At 34.9% G+C, this 24,857-nt stretch overlaps 2 protein-coding genes across 21 annotated transcripts in view; one reads left to right on the top strand and one right to left on the bottom strand.

Annotated features, from left to right (window-relative positions):
- Window positions 1-8,675, top strand: part of LOC130446302 (papilin) — a 147,087-nt gene extending 138,412 nt beyond the window's left edge. For 4 of the 7 annotated variants that reach the window (XM_056782470.1, XM_056782469.1, XM_056782473.1 and 1 more), the window contains 7 exons: window positions 38-229; window positions 297-430; window positions 492-642; window positions 5,047-5,595; window positions 5,967-6,122; window positions 6,736-6,858; window positions 6,912-8,669. In XM_056782470.1, the coding sequence (XP_056638448.1) occupies window positions 38-229; window positions 297-430; window positions 492-642; window positions 5,047-5,595; window positions 5,967-6,122; window positions 6,736-6,858; window positions 6,912-7,111 (1,505 nt within the window). In that variant the 3' untranslated portion in view covers window positions 7,112-8,669. Of the gene's footprint in view, window positions 1-37; window positions 230-296; window positions 431-491; window positions 643-5,046; window positions 5,596-5,966; window positions 6,123-6,735; window positions 6,859-6,911 lie in introns of all 7 variants that reach the window. The other 3 variants (XM_056782468.1, XM_056782472.1, XM_056782474.1) reach the window with 3 other exon arrangements.
- Window positions 8,676-9,250: 575 nt separating this feature from the next.
- Window positions 9,251-24,857, bottom strand: part of LOC130446975 (sodium/potassium-transporting ATPase subunit alpha) — a 106,772-nt gene continuing 91,165 nt past the window's right edge. For all 14 annotated transcript variants that reach the window (XM_056783546.1, XM_056783544.1, XM_056783551.1 and 11 more), the window contains 2 exons: window positions 13,036-13,268; window positions 9,251-11,665 (listed from right to left, as the gene is read on the bottom strand). In XM_056783546.1, coding sequence (XP_056639524.1) covers window positions 11,545-11,665; window positions 13,036-13,268 — 354 coding nt within the window. In that variant the 3' untranslated portion in view covers window positions 9,251-11,544. The remainder of the gene's footprint in view (window positions 11,666-13,035; window positions 13,269-24,857) is intronic.

Genomic DNA, 24,857 nt, shown 5'->3' with positions numbered 1-24,857 from the left:
TCGGAAATTTTGTTACATATATGTATTATTGTTCCAGAAATTAAACCGGGAACTTGTCCTCAGCTTGATATAAGTGACAATAACTGTGAAGTTGAATGTAGAAGCGATGCCGATTGCGCCTTACAAATGAAATGCTGTTCTACCGGATGTGGTACTGCTTGCGTCGATCCGCCCGCACAACTTGTTACGCAAGAACCGCCTGTTATAACCGTAGGCCAAATCGACGAGTGTAAGATCATTTTTTTATTCGCTTATTTAGAAGAAAAAAAAAAAATATATTTGATGAAATTTTGCAGACCAACCGCCACACGTTGATCCAATTGTATACAAACCTGAAGTTTCGGCATTAATTGGTGACCAAGCAACGCTAAGATGCGCCGTTTCCGGTAATCCGAATCCAAGAATTCGATGGAGCAAAGATAATATCGAGGTAAATTGTTCAGTTTAACAAATTTGAGGAGTTTCATAGGTCTCTGTAATGTTGTTCTTAGATTGATGGTACTCAACCGAGGTATAGAATCAAACTTGATCAATCGCTTCAAATCATTACTTTACACAAGACTGATTCCGGTATTTATCTATGCACCGCTTCGAACGGTGTCGGACAATCTATAACTAATCAAGTTAAACTTGAAGTTATTGGTAAGTATTTGTTGAATATAGCCAATAATAGGCTTAAAATACATTGAGTAATTGAACTTTTCATCTTTTAACATTCCTCCCTATTTTTAACGAACCGTATGTAGTCTAATATGTTCTAATGTGTATGTAGTAATTTTTGAGTGCGTCAGATAAAGGTTGTTGATACATATGAAGGATAGAGACCGAATTGAATAATCCTAAGACAGCTTAACACATATTAAGAGGTCTGGCTATTAAATAACGAGACTGCGCACCTAGAGGGCGTCCTAGACGAGTGAGGTATCTAGATATCTTGTCCATGCACGTCCCAAAACACGTTTCCGTTACTATTATCGTAGTTGTGCAGTAACGAACGTGTTTTCTTCTCGTGCCGAAAAACGGGAGCGACGTATCAATATCAAATTTCTCGTTAAATTAAAAAAAAACTGCGACCGAGTATTATAAATTGTTGCAAGAGACAATTCTCTATTTTGCGCGCGTGTTTTTGAGCGTTCTAAGCGCTTTAGTGAGTGCCGAGAGAGCACTGAAGATAATCAGAACCCAGGTCGCTCTGTGACTGTTCCAACTCCGGAAACCGTGATCAAAATCAACCAAATTGTGCGTGCAGATCGTCGAATGAGCATCCGGATAATTGCCGAGGCTGTAAACACCGATAAAGAAACGGTTAGAAAATTTTTACACATGACAAAAGTCATTCCGAAGCTGGTGACAAAAATCTGATTCCTGGCCAAAAGCTCTTGCGTCAACGGGTCTACTCAGATTTCCTTGAAAGGTTAGAAAAAGATCTGCTTCGAAAGGGACCTGATTTGAGTCGATGGAAGCGGTAAAACAAAAAAAGGCAGAGCTGCTCCTGAAGATCCTCACCGAAGAAGACTTCCAGCACTGCTTCGATCAATGGAAAAAACGTATGGAAAGGTGTGTGGCGGGGAAAGGGGAGTATATTGAAGGGAAGCATATTTGAATTTTATTCAGTCCATAACACCAGCTCAAAATATATATAATATAAAGGAAATATTTGGCAGGATCACTATGTAATATAAGGATGTCCACTATATTTACCATTGGTCCTCTGGTAACGTCAAGAAGGAATAAATACCACACGTAACTGGGATTGTTTATACTAAATTAATACGTTTTTAAATACATTTTACTTGAACTACGTTACTTTCTACTAAAATACTTTTATATACTGTATAAACTACTATAGTCTTCAGGTTCGTCTCCGTGTACTTAAGTAGTTGTAAATCTATATCAGTATTCCTGTAGTACGAGTAATCAACTGAATTTGTTTAAATAAATACAATATATAAATAATTAAATTTAGTAACGGCAGCGTTATGTTCATGGACTAAGTACATGTACCATCTAGGGACTTAAACCTCAACTATTACTTTGACTTATGTCACAAAATATTGGAAACTATTCATTAATGGCGCGAAATTGACTGTCATTTTACATACCGTTACCTCAAAATTAGTTTATAACTTTCAAATTTATCATTATTGGTTTCAAATACAGTTGTTACAGTTTCATACTTTTAACGTGTATTATTCATAGTAACACCAAGAGACCGAAGGACCCAGCAACTCAATTAAGTTACGAAATAAAAGATATAATGCTGGATAAATTAACAAGCCGAATCGAAATGCACTACCAACATAACATTATTTGAATTCACGTCATTTTCGACAAATTTATTAGTACAGTATAACGGGCTCAGTATTTGGTTCCGGATTTCAGATTTTTCCGTATCTTCGATCATACGAACATGTGGCGAAGTGATGTTTTCCATCCTTGTTGTGCACGTAGACAAAACTTGAAAGTGTCTAAAGGTGCATAAGTATAATGAACATTATACTGTGGGTGAATAAATGCATTTATAAACATTGTAGTGTTTATATTTCTCATCCAACACCAACAAATGCATTTATGGTGGCGTCATCTATCGCGTTAACGATATCATATCGCTTACACAATAATGTCAACATGCATAAAACCGCGCTTAATTCTGGACAAAAACACATTTATAAAATAATAATAATAAAAAGATTAAATACTTTATAAACATATTCTTCATGCTATCCATATGTATGTAGTCACCAACTAGTGTCAAATGCAGAAGCTAAAAATTATTATATGAACCAATCAGTCCGGATTTTAGATATTCCAGGCATGTCCACTCTGTAAGCACCACTTCAACTTATCGGGTAATCCCCATCTAACATATGTATGAAGAAACTTTACATGCAGTCAGAAAAGATTTTAGAAAACATTTTATTTGATATAATAACAAATATTCACTTTCTATTTTAACCTTATGAAAAATTTAATACTTTATTTTACAATAACATTATATGTAGCTTTTGGGTTGATTCCTGTTTTTATTCATATAATTTTCATCCCTATTTTTAGGTATATTGCAACACTTTTATACATATATGTATTTTGATGTTTCTTTATCACATCATTTTAAACATAACTCGTATGTTATATGTTTAGAAGTATTTTAAATGTTCTTACCAATATAAAATGAACTACAAAGGTTAATAGAGCTCTTAGAAGAATTGATTTTAACAATAAATAAGCCTTTGTACCACATAAATAACGTGCAATAATTAGAAAAATTCACATAACCTCAAAATGGCCTGACATCGAACACCGAAAACGGCCAGTAGCCAGAACCACTTCGCGTTCTGTGCGCTTTACGTTGTGGCTGTTCTGATATGGCCAGAACCCGAATAAAATTATTTTTTTATATAATACAACTTATTAATAATAATTTGGTAACAAAGTAGTGCAACACTCATTATTTGAATAAATGTTTAATGACAACAGTCGTTTTGAAGTAAAAAAGTATGTTACTAAAATCAATATTCGCTGCATATCCACCTATTTGTTTTTGTATAAGGAATTGTGGCACTTTCAATTGCATTAAACTTCATGTTTGACGCAGTTAGGTTAGATATATATCAATTAGAATATCTCTTTTTGAGATAAATGTAAAGAAAATCTGTTATTAGCAAATACCAACACATTATATTGTAACTATTATACAAAATTTGCTTAAAACGAAAGGAAATTAATGAAGATAACTGAAATTTGTGAGCACTTAGATATAAAAAGCAGAGTTAAAAAGCTTTGTAAAGAATATTATCACCACAAGTTTTACTAAATTTAATTATATATTTTTTGTAGAATGTAAACAGATAGAGAACGATTTAGAATTCATTCCGAGGTTTTATAAATTACCTCAAAAACTCGAATATAAGAAATAAGGTAGAAGTGACTACTGAGCCACAATACGTGAACTTTGAATTTGATAATTTTGACTCTCATTGAAAAAATAGGATAACAGTTTTGGTAGATACTTAAATTATTCAAAAATATGACATAGTTTTAACGTTAATAACCGTTCCCATTTATTTTTATGAATTATTACTCACTAATGTCAGAAACTAATAATAAAACTGATTAAACATCAATTTCAAATTTTTATACAATAATTATATGGTAACATTGTGAAGACCTTCGTGAATTTGGCCCCTCGATTTAATTATTTTAAAATTTCGTTAATGCTAATCGTTAGAGAAGGTAAGAAAAAAGAGAAAAATTGTAAGAGAATAATTAGTTTTCATATAAAAACGATTTCAATTTATTGTGTATAGTTGGCACCCTGATTCGGCAAAACTTAGACGTTTGATGTTTTTTTTTTTAATCGTTAGAGAGAGTAAGGGAGAAAATATAAATTGTTAGAGAGTAATTATTTCAATTATTATCAAATAATAACCTAACTTAACCCGATTCGGCCCAATTATTTGATAACTACGTGAAGTTTCAGAATAGTTTGGGCAATTCTTTAATATTAATTTAAATTTTTGTTTCTCTCTTACTCCCCCTGTCAATTAAAAAAAAAACACCAAACATCAAAGACCATTTTACGGCATCAGGCAGCCAACTTCATATAATATTTAATAATTAAAATCGTTTTTATGTAAAATCCTATCATTCTTCTTCCCCCTTTCACTTGACATTCACCAATATGATTACCCCTTTCCCCCCTGTACTCTTCAATTGAAAAAAGGTTTTAAATGATTAAAAAGAAATCATTCAAAGATGTAAAAGTGTCTGCAATTTACTGTTAGATATAAAAAGGTTTTGAGATGTCGCATTACGATAAATGAATACTTTCAATTATTATTATTCCTTAATCAAAATTTACCAAATTTGACTAGACTATATCATACAAATTCTTAGATCTAACGTTCTTAGATTAAATTCTTATTTTTTCTTAATCGTGATGTGACATGCCATTAATATAATATAATTCTACGATGAAACTGTTCTTTAATTTTACATAACATTTCTAATTTCTGAGTACTAACAATTCTTTTACTTCTAACTCAGAATCTGAACCTAGGCCTGTAACAATGTTGTCGGAACAAGGAGATCAGCCAGTAGTGGTATCCCTTAATGATCCTACTACCTTGAACTGTATGGTCCTCGGTTATCCTTTTCCTACGGTTACTTGGTGGAAAGACGATTCTATGATTCCATTCAAAAACTCCGAATATGAGATAAGCAAAGATTATTCTTTACTGATACACTCGGTAAGGCTACAAAATTTGGGAATATACACTTGTCAAGCTTACAACGGTTATGGCAAAGCCGCTAGTTGGTCAGTAACAGTCAAAGCTAGAGGCCCCGTTCATTTTTCAAACCCAGACGATTTTAAATATAATAAATGGATTATAAATGAGGAAGGAATCGCATTTACAACTACTACCACCACTACTACTACAACAGCTGCACCTATTTTGGCAACCACTTCGTTCTGGGATATGCCAGATACTCCCTTACCCCCTATTTTACCTCCTTATACGGAACCTTCAAACTACATTGTTACTGATCCGATACCAGAGCCAGGCGGAAGAGAACCACCACCAAGTACGATTGGTATGCATGAAAATGTAACCATATGTTTAGCTTTGTTTAATGCATGTTTAGATTGAAATAGCCAGTGCTTTCTGTTGTAAATATTCGTCATTTTGAAAAGTATATATTTCCAGGTGGATACGTTCTTTTCTTTTTTCAATTAGGGTTGGCAAGGACATGTGTAGGACTGGCAGATTATTTACTTTCATGTGCATGTATACTTCTAGATTTTAACTTCCCAATGATGTTTATCGTGTTGTAGTAATACCAGATGTCATGAATAGAATATCCAGAAATGTATTCTTTGGCATCAATTTTAATTCAAAATGACGAAATATTTTAATTTTACCAAAAATGTTTCCATTCGTTTTAATGTGTGTACATATTTAAAGTGCCGGTGAGAGCTAATATTACTAGCAACGACCAGAGGTATCCAGTGGGCAGCGATATTGAACTACCATGTGAATACGGAGGATCACCTACACCCCAAGTGCAATGGTACAAAGATGGAGTGGCGATACATGAAACAGGAAAATTACATATTAGTGGTAAGATCTTTTATGATTATGTAAACGATACTAATCAAATATTATTCATTGCTGGACATTTCCTCAATTCTATAAAATTATAAAATGTTTTGTGTTCTTAAAATCAATGAAAATAAGTTGTGGTTCAATGTAACGACATACCCCGTACATTAGGTTAATATACATAAAGTGTGATTCTTAATATATTGTCAACTTTTAAAATGGTCGTTCGGAAATATGGATACGATAAGGCATTAAGGGCCAAGCCGAACCTGTACGTTTTTTACTCCTGAGTTGCCAACATCGCTTCACGGTCTATGTCATGGACGAGTTCACAAGCAAAAGGACAAAAAGTTGTGTAATGTTGGTACCAACTTCTTTCCAATGTTGGATAATCTGACTTTCCATACCAACGTTCCAATACCAACGTTGAAAGCAAAACAATCGTCGAATGACTTGCATGTCTAAATCTGTATCTATATTTTGATTGATTCAATTCTCTACTTTATAATATTCAATTGCTACTGAAAATTGTCAAAATGGTACTTTGAATATAAATTTTATTATGCTTTTTACAACTCTTGTTATGTATTTTTTGTAGTGTACTATAATTAATATTGACTATTTATTTTAGAAACTGATGGAATGAGTATGTTAACCATAGAACAAGCTATCAAGGCGGATTCAGGTTCTTACCAATGCGAAGCCACAAACGCTTATTCTAGAGCTTCCAGTATGTTAGAAATTTCCATTGAAGGTAATTGAATATGGATATTTTATTTTTCTGATTATTGACGCCTTTTCTTACAGGAATGTATATACACCCGAGCTGTATTGATAACCAATTCTTCGCCAATTGTGCCTTAATTGTAAGGGCCAACTATTGCAGTCACAAATACTACGCCAAATTCTGCTGCAGATCGTGTACAGAAGCAGGTCTTCTACCTATCGATGGTCCTCATATCCACAAAAAGAAGAGGCACAACGTTATTGAAAATAATTTAGAATAATGAATTTTTCACTAGTCTTTTAATTTAACAAAAAAAATCACACCCAAGAAACTTCAATAAGTAATAATTTCAAAGAGTAGTAGACACTAACATTCATCACATGTTGTGAGTTGGTCTTACTAACAGTTTCGATTTATTTGAAAAAAACTATTTTCCGTTGTTTTATCTACTAGTACATCGTCGCTTTATTTGTAAATTTTGTTTAATAATTTTCTAAAACGACAATTATTTGGTTTATACTACTAATCCTGACGCTCCAAGTATGCCGTTGAATGTACTCATAATTAAAAGTATATCAATCTACAAAAAGACATTTAAATTTTTAATATATTATAGAGGTTTACTGTAACTCGACAAAAAATAGATGAAAATGGGCGCCAAAATTCAAGAAAAAAAAATGATGGAGCTAGAAAAGACAACTTATGGTAAGATAGAAAACGTTCTGAAAGTGAAGCAGAAACCTACACACTCACAATCGAAAATAAGTTGAGAAGAAGAAATACCTAAATATGTGAAATTTTATAATAAAAAAATTTATGTTCGATCTATTAACCTAACAAATCCTGGCAGCTAAATTCGCTGATATCATTTCTTTAAAATTAAGTCTTGAAATCCATATAACACTGATTTGAATTGATTACATTCCAGTCACTACATTTACTTCAATTCAATATTTTGTAGCTGTATTTGCTCGACGATGTCCTTAATCAAGTATTCTGCAGTCCATGATATAATTGATCAAATATCTATGATATTCTTTCTCCAGTAATCTGTAGCAACAGCGGATCGATGATATCCTCAGTCAAATATTCTGTATCTAGATTTGCTCGATACTATGCTATGCTATTTTGTAGCATCACCTTACCGATTATATCTTTAATCAAATATTCCGTATCTTGAGCTGCTCTATAATATCCTTGATCAAGTATTCTGCAACTTTAGCTGGTTCATCTTCACTCAAATATTCTGTAGTTTGACTTGGTCAATGATATCCTTCAGTATTTTGTAGCTTCAGCTGATCGATGACATCCTTGATCAAATAATTCTAAAGCTTGATCTGTTTGATGATGTCTTTGTTTAAATATGTTGTAGTTTGATTTAATCTATGGTATCCTGCCATCTGTATTCTGGAGCTTCACCTGGTTGTTGATACTCTTGATTAAACATTCTCTAGTGTAATTTGGTCGATGATATTCTTGCACTAATATACTGTAATCTAAGCTGTAGTAAAACAACGGCAAAATACGTGTTTACTTACTTTGTACTTATTTGGAAAACTACTGCAATTTGAAATTACATTTCTTGGAATCTTGATAAGTCTTTGGAAGCATAATGAATTGGCTTCTTTAAAATACTCCAGAAATCATATCTTAGATTATGATGTGGTATAAAATTTGTTATTTCAGTTATTAATTATATTTTGGAGATAACGAATTGTTATCTTAAAAAAAACATTGTGCAATCTACTTAATTTTTTGTATATATATTTTTAAATGATATTTATAAAAATGCCTTTGTAAAAATGTGTTCAATACATTGAAAAAGTAAAAAAAATTGAAGTAAATCTACTAGTTTTTCTTATTTATTTAAAGTATTTCCAACGTTCACTATGACTTTTAATTATAAACTAATTTCGTAGTAGAAGTAACCACTATTTATACCAAAAAGAATTTCTCAATAACTCTAGATAGTTAATGAACGAACAAACTGCTTCTTGGAACTTGGTTTAAACAAACAATTAAATGTATTATAATGTCGTTTATCAACAAATTTCAGATAGGGGAGTCCAGGGGAATTGCGGCACTCCAGGTTATCCCTCAACCCCTCCTGGAGGGAGAACTGTTAGAGATAGAATCACGTAACAAGTGCTGCAGCCTAGAGGGTGCTGCGCAGATTATTGCCTGTGACGCCATTAATCGTAGCTGGAGTCGCTGTGGAATAGTGTCATTTAATGTGTTTTTTGCAACTTTTGATCTAATTTTTGACTTCCAGATAACTGAGATATGTGCAAATTACATCTTTCAGACGTATATTATTATATATGAATAGTGTGTTTATTTAGCTGCAGATTGATGTAGTACGGTATTTATCCTATGCTTATTCTTCTGTGGAAGAATGTATTTATAAGGAAGAAAAGACTGATATCATACTATCATTCATTTTATTAAAACCCAAAATGTATACGGCTCTTTCACGTACTAAAACATGAATGTGAAAAGAACACAAGCAAAAAAAAATAATTAAGTGATTCACTTAAAACTATTTACAGTCAGATAACAATAAAGTGGTCCACCGGAGACCGGAGCGCAACACATGATAAATAAAAATTCTACAAAAAGCAGATTTTAACAGGGCGTATTCGCATATTATTGTATCGACTCGCCCTTTTTTGCAGTGAATTCAGAATTTAAAACGATCAAAGTATATATATATACAAATGAATTATGAAAATGAAGACCACACATTACATCCGAAAAAATTCAAAGATGTATCTATATCGGAAAACGTTGTTACTATCATAAAGCACTAACCTTATGGAAAATATTATTTCATGTAATGTGTAGTTTCAAATGTTTATAGTTGTGATAATTATTATAGTCATGTTTTGTATTGAGCACGACCTGGTTGACATTGAATACGAATAACAACACGGTTACAATCTAGCTAACCTAAGTGTTTAAAGCCTAACTAGTACTAAAAATTATTCATCTTCGTCGATCGTCGTTTTAACGACGATTTATGTGTTTAGACCTCAGTGGTCTCCCCCAACAGGCAACGAAATCGGCAGCCACTAAGACACCACACTCATAACCACCTGGATCCAGAAACAAAGATTGAATCGTTACTAATAACTAAACTGTTCGATATTATAGTATTGATATTCACATTCAAAAGCAACAGTAACTCATAAAATCCATTCTATTTTATATCCCGGAATTTTAAATCCTGGAATATCTTTATACGTAGTATGTCTCAGATGTAGTTTAAGATCCGGTTGCAGGATTTTTTGCTAAAACTCAAATTTTTATGCATATTTATTATTAGGAGAATAAATCTCTTTAATTTCTTAGATCTTTTATACACTCAACAGCAAAAGAAACCGGACACTTGATATTTTTCTTATTAATTTTCAGCAATGTGTGTGTTTTTGGGGGTATTCTAGTTATTACATAGAATGTAAGTTCTGAGTCCCTTGAACTAATCCCTTCAGGATGAGTAGACGACTAAATAAAACAAGAGTTGATTTACTTGTCATATTCTAAACTGTAAGTAGTTTTTCGCACATTTAAACATCTTTAATTTATAAACCAAGCCTTTTCTATCATCAATAGACTTGGTTTTTATTTTGATCCAGAGTAATGGTTCTTTCCTCTACCATCAGAGGGCTGGCAGTAGGCGACCAAGGGCAACAACGGCAGTAGACGATCGATTTATTACGCCGTCTGTATTGAAGTTGCTCGAAATACACGCGTAAGTGCCGACATGCGACAGAGAACCAACTGACACGAAGAGGCAACGGCAATTGTTAAAATCTTCACATAAATTGCCGCGAACGAAACGTTTTTTCCAAAAATCAATCAAAAATACTAGCGACCAAGTTTTGTTAGACAACTTGGTAAATATTTATTCATAATATATTATAAATATCCATAAAAATTTGGGTTTTAGCAAAAATCCGATTGATGCACTAATGCTGCAACCGGTTCTTAGACTAATATACACACAGTGTGTGATTCAGGATTTATCTTCTTCAATTAAATTGAGGATATGACAAATGTAAAATATACAGTGTGATTAATACATTCATAATCGATTTCTATACCATACTAAAGGTATTAGAAGTTAGAATAGGTAGAGGACGATTCAAAATGGCGTATATGTGATTCTATCAATGTTCCTAGATCCTAAACCGACCTAAAAAAAGGTATTCCATTAAAGTTAGGCCTCTTCAAAGCTTGTAACTATAAAATATGAAAAGAAACAGTGTAAATATCCGATTAGTTTCCAAGTTTAAAGAGCGGACGTTTTAAGTGGAAAACCTCGAATTAATACTCTGTATGGCAGACTAAGGCAACTGTAGTCCTTGAATATGGAATGTTTACTTTATTGTGGTTGATACCCCTTCTTGTCACACGACCTATTATATTTTTTTTTAATTAGATTCATAAATAGCTAAGACGTAATAGAACAACTCGATTTAAACAAGGTAGCCGGTCTTTTACGCCGTACTTAAATATATCAAACTGCACAAGCAGCAAATTTACTAAAATTAGCAACAGTATTTGTACAATGATCGATAGAGAAAGACTTCGTTTTCTTTCCATGTTGATACGGTTTCTTCTTTTTTCATTATCGAGGTCTCTCCTATCGAGGCCGTGGTATAAGCGGTCCCACAGCTCCACTGAGTGGCAGTACTCTTGATATTTTAATACTTAATAATAGGTCTCTTGTTCTAACCATCCGCCGGGACAGCGTCGTAAATAAAATCGTCGCACTTCGTCGTAAATGAAGATGGACAGCATGAATGGAATTGCGGGCAACCACCATACAAACCTATAAGGGAGATTATAATTATTTTTATTGAACTACAGACCAAATTAGTTTATTTCAACGTTATAAAGAGCTAGCGTGTGTGAAATGCTAGGCTAATATGAATATTTAGAGTCTTTTAGTATATTTATAATTTTCTTCGGAAGCAACACGCCATTCGTTTTACTTCAAACGTTTTGAATATTCTTTTGTTCCCGTACTGTGGCGCAGTAGTCACTTCCGATTGATTCGAATTCTTCCAGTAATTTTTTCTTCGCATTTTTTTAAAGTGCTCACAAAAAATTCCGGTTATCTTTATGGAAAACGACAAAATATATAAAAATAGATAAAAAAAAGTTGACAAACAAGAAACAGTCAAGATAAATGACCTCATCTTCGAAGTAGCCGACACATTTAAGTACTTAGGAAAAGAAAGACAAGACAAATAATTCATGCGGGATTTAGGGCAGTAGAAAATTATAATGCAGAGTAAAAGATTAAGGCTGAGCAAATAAATTAAAAGTCTATAAGAACAAAGGACAATTGAGGATATATGAGAGGAGAATAATTAGGAAAAGTGATGATCCAGCGACAGTGGAAATGATGAGGATTAGAGGACTTATGAACTATGAAATTAAGAATAAATGAAAATATAGCAAACACAATTACAGCAAAAAAAATTCAATGGTACGGACACATTAAAAGAATGGAAAAACGACAGGGTACAAGGAAAATTACAGAATGGAGACCGAACGAGAAAAGATTGCCTGGTAGACCAAAATATAAATGGGAAGATCAAATTGCGCAAGATATGCAAAATCTGAGAGTACGTGACTGGATTTCCTTCTGTTTTAACGAAATTTTGTACGATCTTTTTTATTCACATCTGTTCTATCTACTCGATCCTTCTTCAGTTAGTTTCATCTGTGTCCCTGTTTCCTCCCTGCCAGCTGCCAAGTTGGAGTTTCAACCACACCCAAAAGACTCGACCGGTACACCACAAAAAAACAAATTCCAGCAGCTGGGAATTCAGTTGAGGGCTGCAACCATCCCGGATTTCCATGCAAAGCTTTTGGTAAAAGACAATCTATATTTTTTTTTTTTTTGAAAGACATGAGAAACCAAGTACAAGTAAACAAGTATTAGAACTGAATCTTCGTTAACCGTGTTAACTTTTTCATTTTTGTCGGTAGTTTTTGACAGATTATTGTATTTTTTTTTTCTATAAATACTTTTAAACTCTCACAATGACTTCTACAGTCCTTACTTTTTCTAATACCGATCACTATAAGGCTGTTTTTTCGACATATTCCGCAACGGAACCATTCAACCAATTCATATTTTGTGCATTAACGAAATTCATATTATCGTTTAATCGATTTTAGTATACTTACTTCAATGGGAACATTCTCAATCCCTTGTCCATACCGGGGGTGTAAGAAAGAAAAGCAGCCAAAGCAGTCTCGAAAACGAGTCCGAAATTTAGAGCCCAGTTTCTCATACCTTGATGTACGATGGAATTTCTTCTAGTTTTACAAATTATCAAATCCGCCCATTGCACCACAACGATTGAAACGAAGAAAGCAGTGTGACAAGTGTATTCCAATGTTTTCCTATCTCGATATGTCTGAAATAAATTTAAACATATTTTATTTGTAAATTACGAGGATGGTACCAGAAGTACCTGGCACGAAAAAAAAGCGCGAAAACATTAGAAAAAAAAAATATTTATCTTTCAACGCCATCTCCTTTTAGCTCCAAACACTGTTTCCGGAGAAGTTCGATACACTTTTTATGATAAGAATCGTTAAACTCTTCAAAATAGCCATTAACTCTTCATTGTTGGAAAATTTTTGACCACCGAGCAATTCTAACTCGTATGTGAGCTGGCTTGATGAAACAACCCTTTCATCTTAGCCAATTTCGGCTATTTCTGCTTGATTTCTTTGCTCAAACGTTGCAATAATACTCGACGTTGATAGTTTTTCCTTTTTCAAGATAGTCATTGAAAATTATACCACGCGTATCCCAAAAAACAGTCCTCATGACTTTTCCTGCGGATGGATGAATTGTCTTGGTGAAATAACTCTTTCTTCTTAGCCAATTTCGGCTATTTCTACTTGATTTCTTCGTTCAAACGTTGCAATAATACTCGACGTTGATAGTTTTTCCATTTTCAAGATAGTCATTGAAAATTATACCACGCGTATCCCAAAAAACAGTCCTCATGACTTTTCCTGCGGATGGATGAATTGTCTTGGTGAAACAACCCTTTCTTCTTAGCCAATTTCGGCTATTTCTACTTGATTTCTTCGTTCAAACGTTGCAATAATACTCGACGTTGATAGTTTTTCCTTTTTCAAGATAGTCATTGAAAATTATATCACGCGTATCCCAAAAAACAGTCGCCATGACTTTTCCTGCGGATGGATGAATTGTCTTGGTGAAACAACCCTTTCTTCTTAGCCAATTTCGGCTATTTCTGCTTGATTTCTTCGCTCAAACGTTGGAATAATACTCGACGTTGATAGTTTTTCCATTTTCAAGATAGTCATTGAAAATTATACCACGCGTATCCCAAAAAACAGTCCTCATGACTTTTCCTGCGGATGGATGAATTGTTTTGTTGAAACAACCCTTTCTTCTTAGCCAATTTCGGCTATTTCTGCTTGATTTCTTCGCTCAAACGTTGCAATAATACTCGACGTTAATAGTTTATCCTTTTTCAAGATAGTCATTGAAAATTATACCACGCGTATCCCAAAAAACAGTCGCCATGACTTTTCCTGCGGATGGATGAATTGTCTTGGTGAAATAACTCTTTCTTCTTAGCCAATTTCGGCTATTTCTGCTTGATTTCTTCGCTCAAACGTTGCAATAATACTCGACGTTGATAGTTTTTCCTTTTTCAAGATAGTCATTGAAAATTATATCACGCGTATCCCAAAAAACAGTCGCCATGACTTTTCCTGCGGATGGATGAATTGTTTTGTTGAAACAACCCTTTCTTCTTAGCCAATTTCGGCTATTTCTGCTTGATTTCTTCGCTCAAACGTTGCAATAATACTCGACGTTGATAGTTTTTCCTTTTTCAAGATAGTCATTGAAAATTATATCACGCGTATCCCAAAAAACAGTCGCCATGACTTTTCCTGCGGATGGATGAATTGTTTTGTTGAAACAACCCTTTCTTCTTAGCCAATTTCGGCTATTTCTGCTTGATTTCTTCGCTCAAATGTTGCAATAATACTCGACGTTGATAGTTTTTCCTTTTTCAAGATAGTCATTGAAAATTATACCACGCGTATCCCAAAAAACAGTCCTCATGACTTTTCCTGCGGATGGATGAATTGTCTTGGTGAAATAACTCTTTCTTCTTAGCCAATTTCGGCTATTTCTGCTTGATTTCTTCGCTCAAACGTTGCAATAATACTCGACGTTGATAGTTTTTCCTTTTTCAAGATAGTCATTGAAAATTATATCACGCGTATCCCAAAAAACAGTCGCCATGACTTTTCCTGCGGATGGATGAATTGTCTTGGCGAAACAACCCTTTCATCTTAGCCAATTTCGGCTATTTCTGCTTGATTTCTTCGCTCAAACGTTGCAATAATACTCGACGTTGATAGTTTTTCCTTTTTCAAGATAGTCATTGAAAATTATATCACGCGTATCCCAAAAAACAGTCCTCATGACTTTTCCTGCGGATGGATGAATTGTCTTGGTGAAATAACTCTTTCTTCTTAGCCAATTTCGGCTATTTCTGCTTGATTTCTTCGCTCAAACGTTGCAATAATACTCGACGTTGATAGTTTTTCCATTTTCAAGATAGTCATTGAAAATTATACCACGCGTATCCCAAAAAACAGTCCTCATGACTTTTCCTGCGGATGGATGAATTGTCTTGGTGAAACAACCCTTTCTTCTTAGCCAATTTCGGCTATTTCTACTTGATTTCTTCGTTCAAACGTTGCAATAATACTCGACGTTGATAGTTTTTCCTTTTTCAAGATAGTCATTGAAAATTATATCACGCGTATCCCAAAAAACAGTCGCCATGACTTTTCCTGCGGATGGATGAATTGTCTTGGTGAAACAACCCTTTCTTCTTAGCCAATTTCGGCTATTTCTGCTTGATTTCTTCGCTCAAACGTTGGAATAATACTCGACGTTGATAGTTTTTCCATTTTCAAGATAGTCATTGAAAATTATACCACGCGTATCCCAAAAAACAGTCGCCATGACTTTTCCTGCGGATGGATGAATTGTCTTGGTGAAATAACTCTTTCTTCTTAGCCAATTTCGGCTATTTCTGCTTGATTTCTTCGCTCAAACGTTGCAATAATACTCGACGTTGATAGTTTTTCCTTTTTCAAGATAGTCATTGAAAATTATATCACGCGTATCCCAAAAAACAGTCGCCATGACTTTTCCTGCGGATGGATGAATTGTTTTGTTGAAACAACCCTTTCTTCTTAGCCAATTTCGGCTATTTCTGCTTGATTTCTTCGCTCAAACGTTGCAATAATACTCGACGTTGATAGTTTTTCCTTTTTCAAGATAGTCATTGAAAATTATATCACGCGTATCCCAAAAAACAGTCGCCATGACTTTTCCTGCGGATGGATGAATTGTTTTGTTGAAACAACCCTTTCTTCTTAGCCAATTTCGGCTATTTCTGCTTGATTTCTTCGCTCAAATGTTGCAATAATACTCGACGTTGATAGTTTTTCCTTTTTCAAGATAGTCATTGAAAATTATACCACGCGTATCCCAAAAAACAGTCCTCATGACTTTTCCTGCGGATGGATGAATTGTCTTGGTGAAATAACTCTTTCTTCTTAGCCAATTTCGGCTATTTCTGCTTGATTTCTTCGCTCAAACGTTGCAATAATACTCGACGTTGATAGTTTTTCCTTTTTCAAGATAGTCATTGAAAATTATACCACGCGTATCCCAAAAAACAGTCGCCATGACTTTTCCTGCGGATGGATGAATTGTCTTGGCGAAACAACCCTTTCATCTTAGCCAATTTCGGCTATTTCTGCTTGATTTCTTCGCTCAAACGTTGCAATAATACTCGACGTTGATAGTTTTTCCTTTTTCAAGATAGTCATTGAAAATTATATCACGCGTATCCCAAAAAACAGTCCTCATGACTTTTCCTGCGGATGGATGAATTGTCTTGGTGAAATAACTCTTTCTTCTTAGCCAATTTCGGCTATTTCTGCTTGATTTCTTCGCTCAAACGTTGCAATAATACTCGACGTTGATAGTTTTTCCTTTTTCAAGATAGTCATTGAAAATTATATCACGCGTATCCCAAAAAACAGTCGCCATGACTTTTCCTGCGGATGGATGAATTGTCTTGGTGAAACAACCCTTTCTTCTTAACCAATTTCGGCTATTTCTGCTTGATTTCTTTGCTCAAACGTTGCAATAATACTCGACGTTTATAGTTTTTCCTTTTTCAAGATAGTCATTGAAAATTATACCACGCGTATCCCAAAAAACAGTCCTCATGACTTTTCCTGCGGATGGATGAATTGTCTTGGTGAAATAACTCTTTCTTCTTAGCCAATTTCGGCTATTTCTACTTGATTTCTTCGTTCAAACGTTGCAATAATACTCGACGTTGATAGTTTTTCCATTTTCAAGATAGTCATTGAAAATTATATCACGCGTATCCCAAAAAAACAGTCGCCATGACTTTTCCTGCGGATGGATGAATTGTCTTGGTGAAACAACCCTTTCTTCTTAGCCAATTTCGGCTATTTCTACTTGATTTCTTCGTTCAAACGTTGCAATAATACTCGACGTTGATAGTTTTTCCATTTTCAAGATAGTCATTGAAAATTATACCACGCGTATCCCAAAAAACAGTCCTCATGACTTTTCCTGCGGATGGATGAATTGTTTTGTTGAAACAACCCTTTCTTCTTAGCCAATTTCGGCTATTTCTGCTTGATTTCTTCGCTCAAACGTTGCAATAATACTCGACGTTAATAGTTTATCCTTTTTCAAGATAGTCATTGAAAATTATATCACGCGTATCCCAAAAAACAGTCCTCATGACTTTTCCTGCGGATGGATGAATTGTCTTGGTGAAATAACTCTTTCTTCTTAGCCAATTTCGGCTATTTCTGCTTGATTTCTTCGCTCAAACGTTGCAATAATACTCGACGTTGATAGTTTTTCCTTTTTCAAGATAGTCATTGAAAATTATATCACGCGTATCCCAAAAAACAGTCGCCATGACTTTTCCTGCGGATGGATGAATTGTTTTGTTGAAACAACCCTTTCTTCTTAGCCAATTTCGGCTATTTCTGCTTGATTTCTTCGCTCAAACGTTGCAATAATACTCGACGTTAATAGTTTATCCTTTTTCAAGATAGTCATTGAAAATTATATCACGCGTATCCCAAAAAACAGTCCTCATGACTTTTCCTGCGGATGGATGAATTGTCTTGGTGAAATAACTCTTTCTTCTTAGCCAATTTCGGCTATTTCTGCTTGATTTCTTCGCTCAAACGTTGCAATAATACTCGACGTTGATAGTTTTTCCTTTTTCAAGATAGTCATTGAAAATTATATCACGCGTATCCCAAAAAACAGTCGCCATGACTTTTCCTGCGGATGGATGAATTGTTTTGTTGAAACAACCCTTTCTTCTTAGCCAATTTCGGCTATTTCTGCTTGATTTCTTCGCTCAAATGTTGCAATAATACTCGACGTTGATAGTTTTTCCTTTTTCAAGATAGTCATTGAAAATTATACCACGCGTATCCCAAAAAACAGTCCTCATGACTTTTCCTGCGGATGGATGAATTGTCTTGGTGAAACAACCCTTTCTTCTTAGCCAATTTCGGCTATTTCTGCTTGATTTCTTCGCTCAAACGTTGCAATAATACTCGACGTTAATAGTTTATCCTTTTTCAAGATAGTCATTGAAAATTATACCACGCGTATCCCAAAAAACAGTCCTCATGACTTTTCCTGCGGATGGATGAATTGTCTTGGTGAAACAACCCTTTCTTCTTAGCCAATTTCGGCTATTTCTGCTTGATTTCTTCGCTCAAACGTTGCAATAATACTCGACGTTGATAGTTTTTCCTTTTTCAAGATAGTCATTGAAAATTATATCACGCGTATCCCAAAAAACAGTCGCCATGACTTTTCCTGCGGATGGATGAATTGTTTTGTTGAAACAACCCTTTCTTCTTAGCCAATTTCGGCTATTTCTGCTTGATTTCTTCGCTCAAACGTTGCAATAATACTCGACGTTGATAGTTTTTCCTTTTTCAAGATAGTCATTGAAAATTATATCACGCGTATCCCAAAAAACAGTCGCCATGACTTTTCCTGCGGATGGATGAATTGTTTTGTTGAAACAACCCTTTCTTCTTAGCCAATTTCGGCTATTTCTGCTTGATTTCTTCGCTCAAACGTTGCAATAATACTCGACGTTGATAGTTTTTCCTTTTTCAAGATAGTCATTGAAAATTATATCACGCGTATCCCAAAAAACAGTCGCCATGACTTTTCCTGCGGATGGATGAATTGTTTTGTTGAAACAACCCTTTCTTCTTAGCCAATTTCGGCTATTTCTGCTTGATTTCTTCGCTCAAACGTTGCAATAATACTCGACGTTAATAGTTTATCCTTTTTCAAGATAGTCATTGAAAATTATACCACGCGTATCCCAAAAAACAGTCCTCATGACTTTTCCTGCGGATGGATGAATTGTCTTGGTGAAACAACCCTTTCTTCTTAGCCAATTTCGGCTATTTCTGCTTGATTTCTTCGCTCAAACGTTGCAATAATACTCGACGTTGATAGTTTTTCCTTTTTCAAGATAGTCATTGAAAATTATATCACGCGTATCCCAAAAAACAGTCGCCATGACTTTTCCTGCGGATGGATGAATTGTTTTGTTGAAACAACCCTTTCTTCTTAGCCAATTTCGGCTATTTCTGCTTGATTTCTTCGCTCAAACGTTGCAATAATACTCGACGTTGATAGTTTTTCCTTTTTCAAGATAGTCATTGAAAATTATATCACGCGTATCCCAAAAAACAGTCGCCATGACTTTTCCTGCGGATGGATGAATTGTTTTGTTGAAACAACCCTTTCTTCTTAGCCAATTTCGGCTATTTCTGCTTGATTTCTTCGCTCAAACGTTGCAATAATACTCGACGTTGATAGTTTTTCCTTTTTCAAGATAGTCATTGAAAATTATACCACGCGTATCCCAAAAAACAGTCCTCATGACTTTTCCTGCGGATGGATGAATTGTCTTGGTGAAACAACCCTTTCTTCTTAGCCAATTTCGGCTATTTCTGCTTGATTTCTTCGCTCAAACGTTGCAATAATACTCGACGTTAATAGTTTATCCTTTTTCAAGATAGTCATTGAAAATTATACCACGCGTATCCCAAAAAACAGTCCTCATGACTTTTCCTGCGGATGGATGAATTGTCTTGGTGAAACAACCCTTTCTTCTTAGCCAATTTCGGCTATTTCTGCTTGATTTCTTCGCTCAAACGTTGCAATAATACTCGACGTTGATAGTTTTTCCTTTTTCAAGATAGTCATTGAAAATTATATCACGCGTATCCCAAAAAACAGTCGCCATGACTTTTCCTGCGGATGGATGAATTGTTTTGTTGAAACAACCCTTTCTTCTTAGCCAATTTCGGCTATTTCTGCTTGATTTCTTCGCTCAAACGTTGCAATAATACTCGACGTTGATAGTTTTTCCTTTTTCAAGATAGTCATTGAAAATTATATCACGCGTATCCCAAAAAACAGTCGCCATGACTTTTCCTGCGGATGGATGAATTGTTTTGTTGAAACAACCCTTTCTTCTTAGCCAATTTCGGCTATTTCTGCTTGATTTCTTCGCTCAAACGTTGCAATAATACTCGACGTTGATAGTTTTTCCTTTTTCAAGATAGTCATTGAAAATTATATCACGCGTATCCCAAAAAACAGTCGCCATGACTTTTCCTGCGGATGGATGAATTGTTTTGTTGAAACAACCCTTTCTTCTTAGCCAATTTCGGCTATTTCTGCTTGATTTCTTCGCTCAAATGTTGCAATAATACTCGACGTTGATAGTTTTTCCTTTTTCAAGATAGTCATTGAAAATTATACCACGCGTATCCCAAAAAACAGTCCTCATGACTTTTCCTGCGGATGGATGAATTGTCTTGGTGAAACAACCCTTTCTTCTTAGCCAATTTCGGCTATTTCTGCTTGATTTCTTCGCTCAAACGTTGCAATAATACTCGACGTTAATAGTTTATCCTTTTTCAAGATAGTCATTGAAAATTATACCACGCGTATCCCAAAAAACAGTCCTCATGACTTTTCCTGCGGATGGATGAATTGTCTTGGTGAAACAACCCTTTCTTCTTAGCCAATTTCGGCTATTTCTGCTTGATTTCTTCGCTCAAACGTTGCAATAATACTCGACGTTGATAGTTTTTCCTTTTTCAAGATAGTCATTGAAAATTATATCACGCGTATCCCAAAAAACAGTCGCCATGACTTTTCCTGCGGATGGATGAATTGTTTTGTTGAAACAACCCTTTCTTCTTAGCCAATTTCGGCTATTTCTGCTTGATTTCTTCGCTCAAACGTTGCAATAATACTCGACGTTGATAGTTTTTCCTTTTTCAAGATAGTCATTGAAAATTATATCACGCGTATCCCAAAAAACAGTCGCCATGACTTTTCCTGCGGATGGATGAATTGTTTTGTTGAAACAACCCTTTCTTCTTAGCCAATTTCGGCTATTTCTGCTTGATTTCTTCGCTCAAATGTTGCAATAATACTCGACGTTGATAGTTTTTCCTTTTTCAAGATAGTCATTGAAAATTATACCACGCGTATCCCAAAAAACAGTCCTCATGACTTTTCCTGCGGATGGATGAATTGTCTTGGTGAAATAACTCTTTCTTCTTAGCCAATTTCGGCTATTTCTGCTTGATTTCTTCGCTCAAACGTTGCAATAATACTCGACGTTGATAGTTTTTCCTTTTTCAAGATAGTCATTGAAAATTATATCACGCGTATCCCAAAAAACAGTCGCCATGACTTTTCCTGCGGATGGATGAATTGTTTTGTTGAAACAACCCTTTCTTCTTAGCCAATTTCGGCTATTTCTGCTTGATTTCTTCGCTCAAATGTTGCAATAATACTCGACGTTGATAGTTTTTCCTTTTTCAAGATAGTCATTGAAAATTATACCACGCGTATCCCAAAAAACAGTCCTCATGACTTTTCCTGCGGATGGATGAATTGTCTTGGTGAAATAACTCTTTCTTCTTAGCCAATTTCGGCTATTTCTGCTTGATTTCTTCGCTCAAACGTTGCAATAATACTCGACGTTGATAGTTTTTCCTTTTTCAAGATAGTCATTGAAAATTATATCACGCGTATCCCAAAAAACAGTCGCCATGACTTTTCCTGCGGATGGATGAATTGTTTTGTTGAAACAACCCTTTCTTCTTAGCCAATTTCGGCTATTTCTGCTTGATTTCTTCGCTCAAACGTTGCAATAATACTCGACGTTGATAGTTTTTCCTTTTTCAAGATAGTCATTGAAAATTATACCACGCGTATCCCAAAAAACAGTCCTCATGACTTTTCCTGCGGATGGATGAATTGTTTTGTTGAAACAACCCTTTCTTCTTAGCCAATTTCGGCTATTTCTGCTTGATTTCTTCGCTCAAACGTTGCAATAATACTCGACGTTGATAGTTTTTCCTTTTTCAAGATAGTCATTGAAAATTATACCACGCGTATCCCAAAAAACAGTCCTCATGACTTTTCCTGCGGATGGATGAATTGTTTTGTTGAAACAACCCTTTCTTCTTAGCCAATTTCGGCTATTTCTGCTTGATTTCTTCGCTCAAACGTTGCAATAATACTCGACGTTGATAGTTTTTCCTTTTTCAAGATAGTCATTGAAAATTATACCACGCGTATCCCAAAAAACAGTCCTCATGACTTTTCCTGCGGATGGATGAATTGTTTTGTTGAAACAACCCTTTCTTCTTAGCCAATTTCGGCTATTTCTGCTTGATTTCTTCGCTCAAACGTTGCAATAATACTCGACGTTGATAGTTTTTCCTTTTTCAAGATAGTCATTGAAAATTATACCACGCGTATCCCAAAAAACAGTCCTCATGACTTTTCCTGCGGATGGATGAATTGTTTTGTTGAAACAACCCTTTCTTCTTAGCCAATTTCGGCTATTTCTGCTTGATTTCTTCGCTCAAACGTTGCAATAATACTCGACGTTAATAGTTTATCCTTTTTCAAGATAGTCATTGAAAATTATACCACGCGTATCCCAAAAAACAGTCCTCATGACTTTTCCTGCGGATGGATGAATTGTCTTGGTGAAATAACTCTTTCTTCTTAGCCAATTTCGGCTATTTCTGCTTGATTTCTTCGCTCAAACGTTGCAATAATACTCGACGTTGATAGTTTTTCCTTTTTCAAGATAGTCATTGAAAATTATACCACGCGTATCCCAAAAAACAGTCCTCATGACTTTTCCTGCGGATGGATGAATTGTCTTGGTGAAATAACTCTTTCTTCTTAGCCAATTTCGGCTATTTCTGCTTGATTTCTTCGCTCAAACGTTGCAATAATACTCGACGTTGATAGTTTTTCCTTTTTCAAGATAGTCATTGAAAATTATACCACGCGTATCCCAAAAAACAGTCCTCATGACTTTTCCTGCGGATGGATGAATTGTCTTGGTGAAATAACTCTTTCTTCTTAGCCAATTTCGGCTATTTCTGCTTGATTTCTTCGCTCAAACGTTGCAATAATACTCGACGTTAATAGTTTATCCTTTTTCAAGATAGTCATTGAAAATTATACCACGCGTATCCCAAAAAACAGTCCTCATGACTTTTCCTGCGGATGGATGAATTGTTTTGTTGAAACAACCCTTTCTTCTTAGCCAATTTCGGCTATTTCTGCTTGATTTCTTCGCTCAAACGTTGCAATAATACTCGACGTTAATAGTTTATCCTTTTTCAAGATAGTCATTGAAAATTATACCACGCGTATCCCAAAAAACAGTCCTCATGACTTTTCCTGCGGATGGATGAATTGTTTTGTTGAAACAACCCTTTCTTCTTAGCCAATTTCGGCTATTTCTGCTTGATTTCTTCGCTCAAACGTTGCAATAATACTCGACGTTGATAGTTTTTCCTTTTTCAAGATAGTCATTGAAAATTATATCACGCGTATCCCAAAAAACAGTCGCCATGACTTTTCCTGCGGATGGATGAATTGTTTTGTTGAAACAACCCTTTCTTCTTAGCCAATTTCGGCTATTTCTGCTTGATTTCTTCGCTCAAATGTTGCAATAATACTCGACGTTGATAGTTTTTCCTTTTTCAAGATAGTCATTGAAAATTATACCACGCGTATCCCAAAAAACAGTCCTCATGACTTTTCCTGCGGATGGATGAATTGTCTTGGTGAAACAACCCTTTCTTCTTAGCCAATTTCGGCTATTTCTGCTTGATTTCTTCGCTCAAACGTTGCAATAATACTCGACGTTAATAGTTTTTCCATTTTCAAGATAGTCATTGAAAATTATACCACGCGTATCCCAAAAAACAGTCCTCATGACTTTTCCTGCGGATGGATGAATTGTCTTGGTGAAATAACTCTTTCTTCTTAGCCAATTTCGGCTATTTCTGCTTGATTTCTTCGCTCAAACGTTGGAATAATACTCGACGTTGATAGTTTTTCCTTTTTCAAGATAGTCATTGAAAATTATATCACGCGTATCCCAAAAAACAGTCGCCATGACTTTTCCTGCGGATGGATGAATTGTTTTGTTGAAACAACCCTTTCATCTTAGCCAATTTCGGCTATTTCTGCTTGATTTCTTCGCTCAAACGTTGCAATAATACTCGACGTTGATAGTTTTTCCTTTTTCAAGATAGTCATTGAAAATTATATCACGCGTATCCCAAAAAACAGTCGCCATGACTTTTCCTGCGGATGGATGAATTGTTTTGTTGAAACAACCCTTTCATCTTAGCCAATTTCGGCTATTTCTGCTTGATTTCTTCGCTCAAACGTTGCAATAATACTCGCCGTTGATAGTTTTTCCATTTTCAAGATAGTCATTGAAAATTATATCACGCGTATCCCAAAAAACAGTCCTCATGACTTT

This window comes from Diorhabda sublineata, chromosome 7 (genome assembly GCF_026230105.1).
Source record: "Diorhabda sublineata isolate icDioSubl1.1 chromosome 7, icDioSubl1.1, whole genome shotgun sequence".
NCBI lineage: Eukaryota > Metazoa > Arthropoda > Insecta > Coleoptera > Chrysomelidae > Diorhabda > Diorhabda sublineata.
This window is presented reverse-complemented; position numbering and strand designations above follow the sequence as displayed.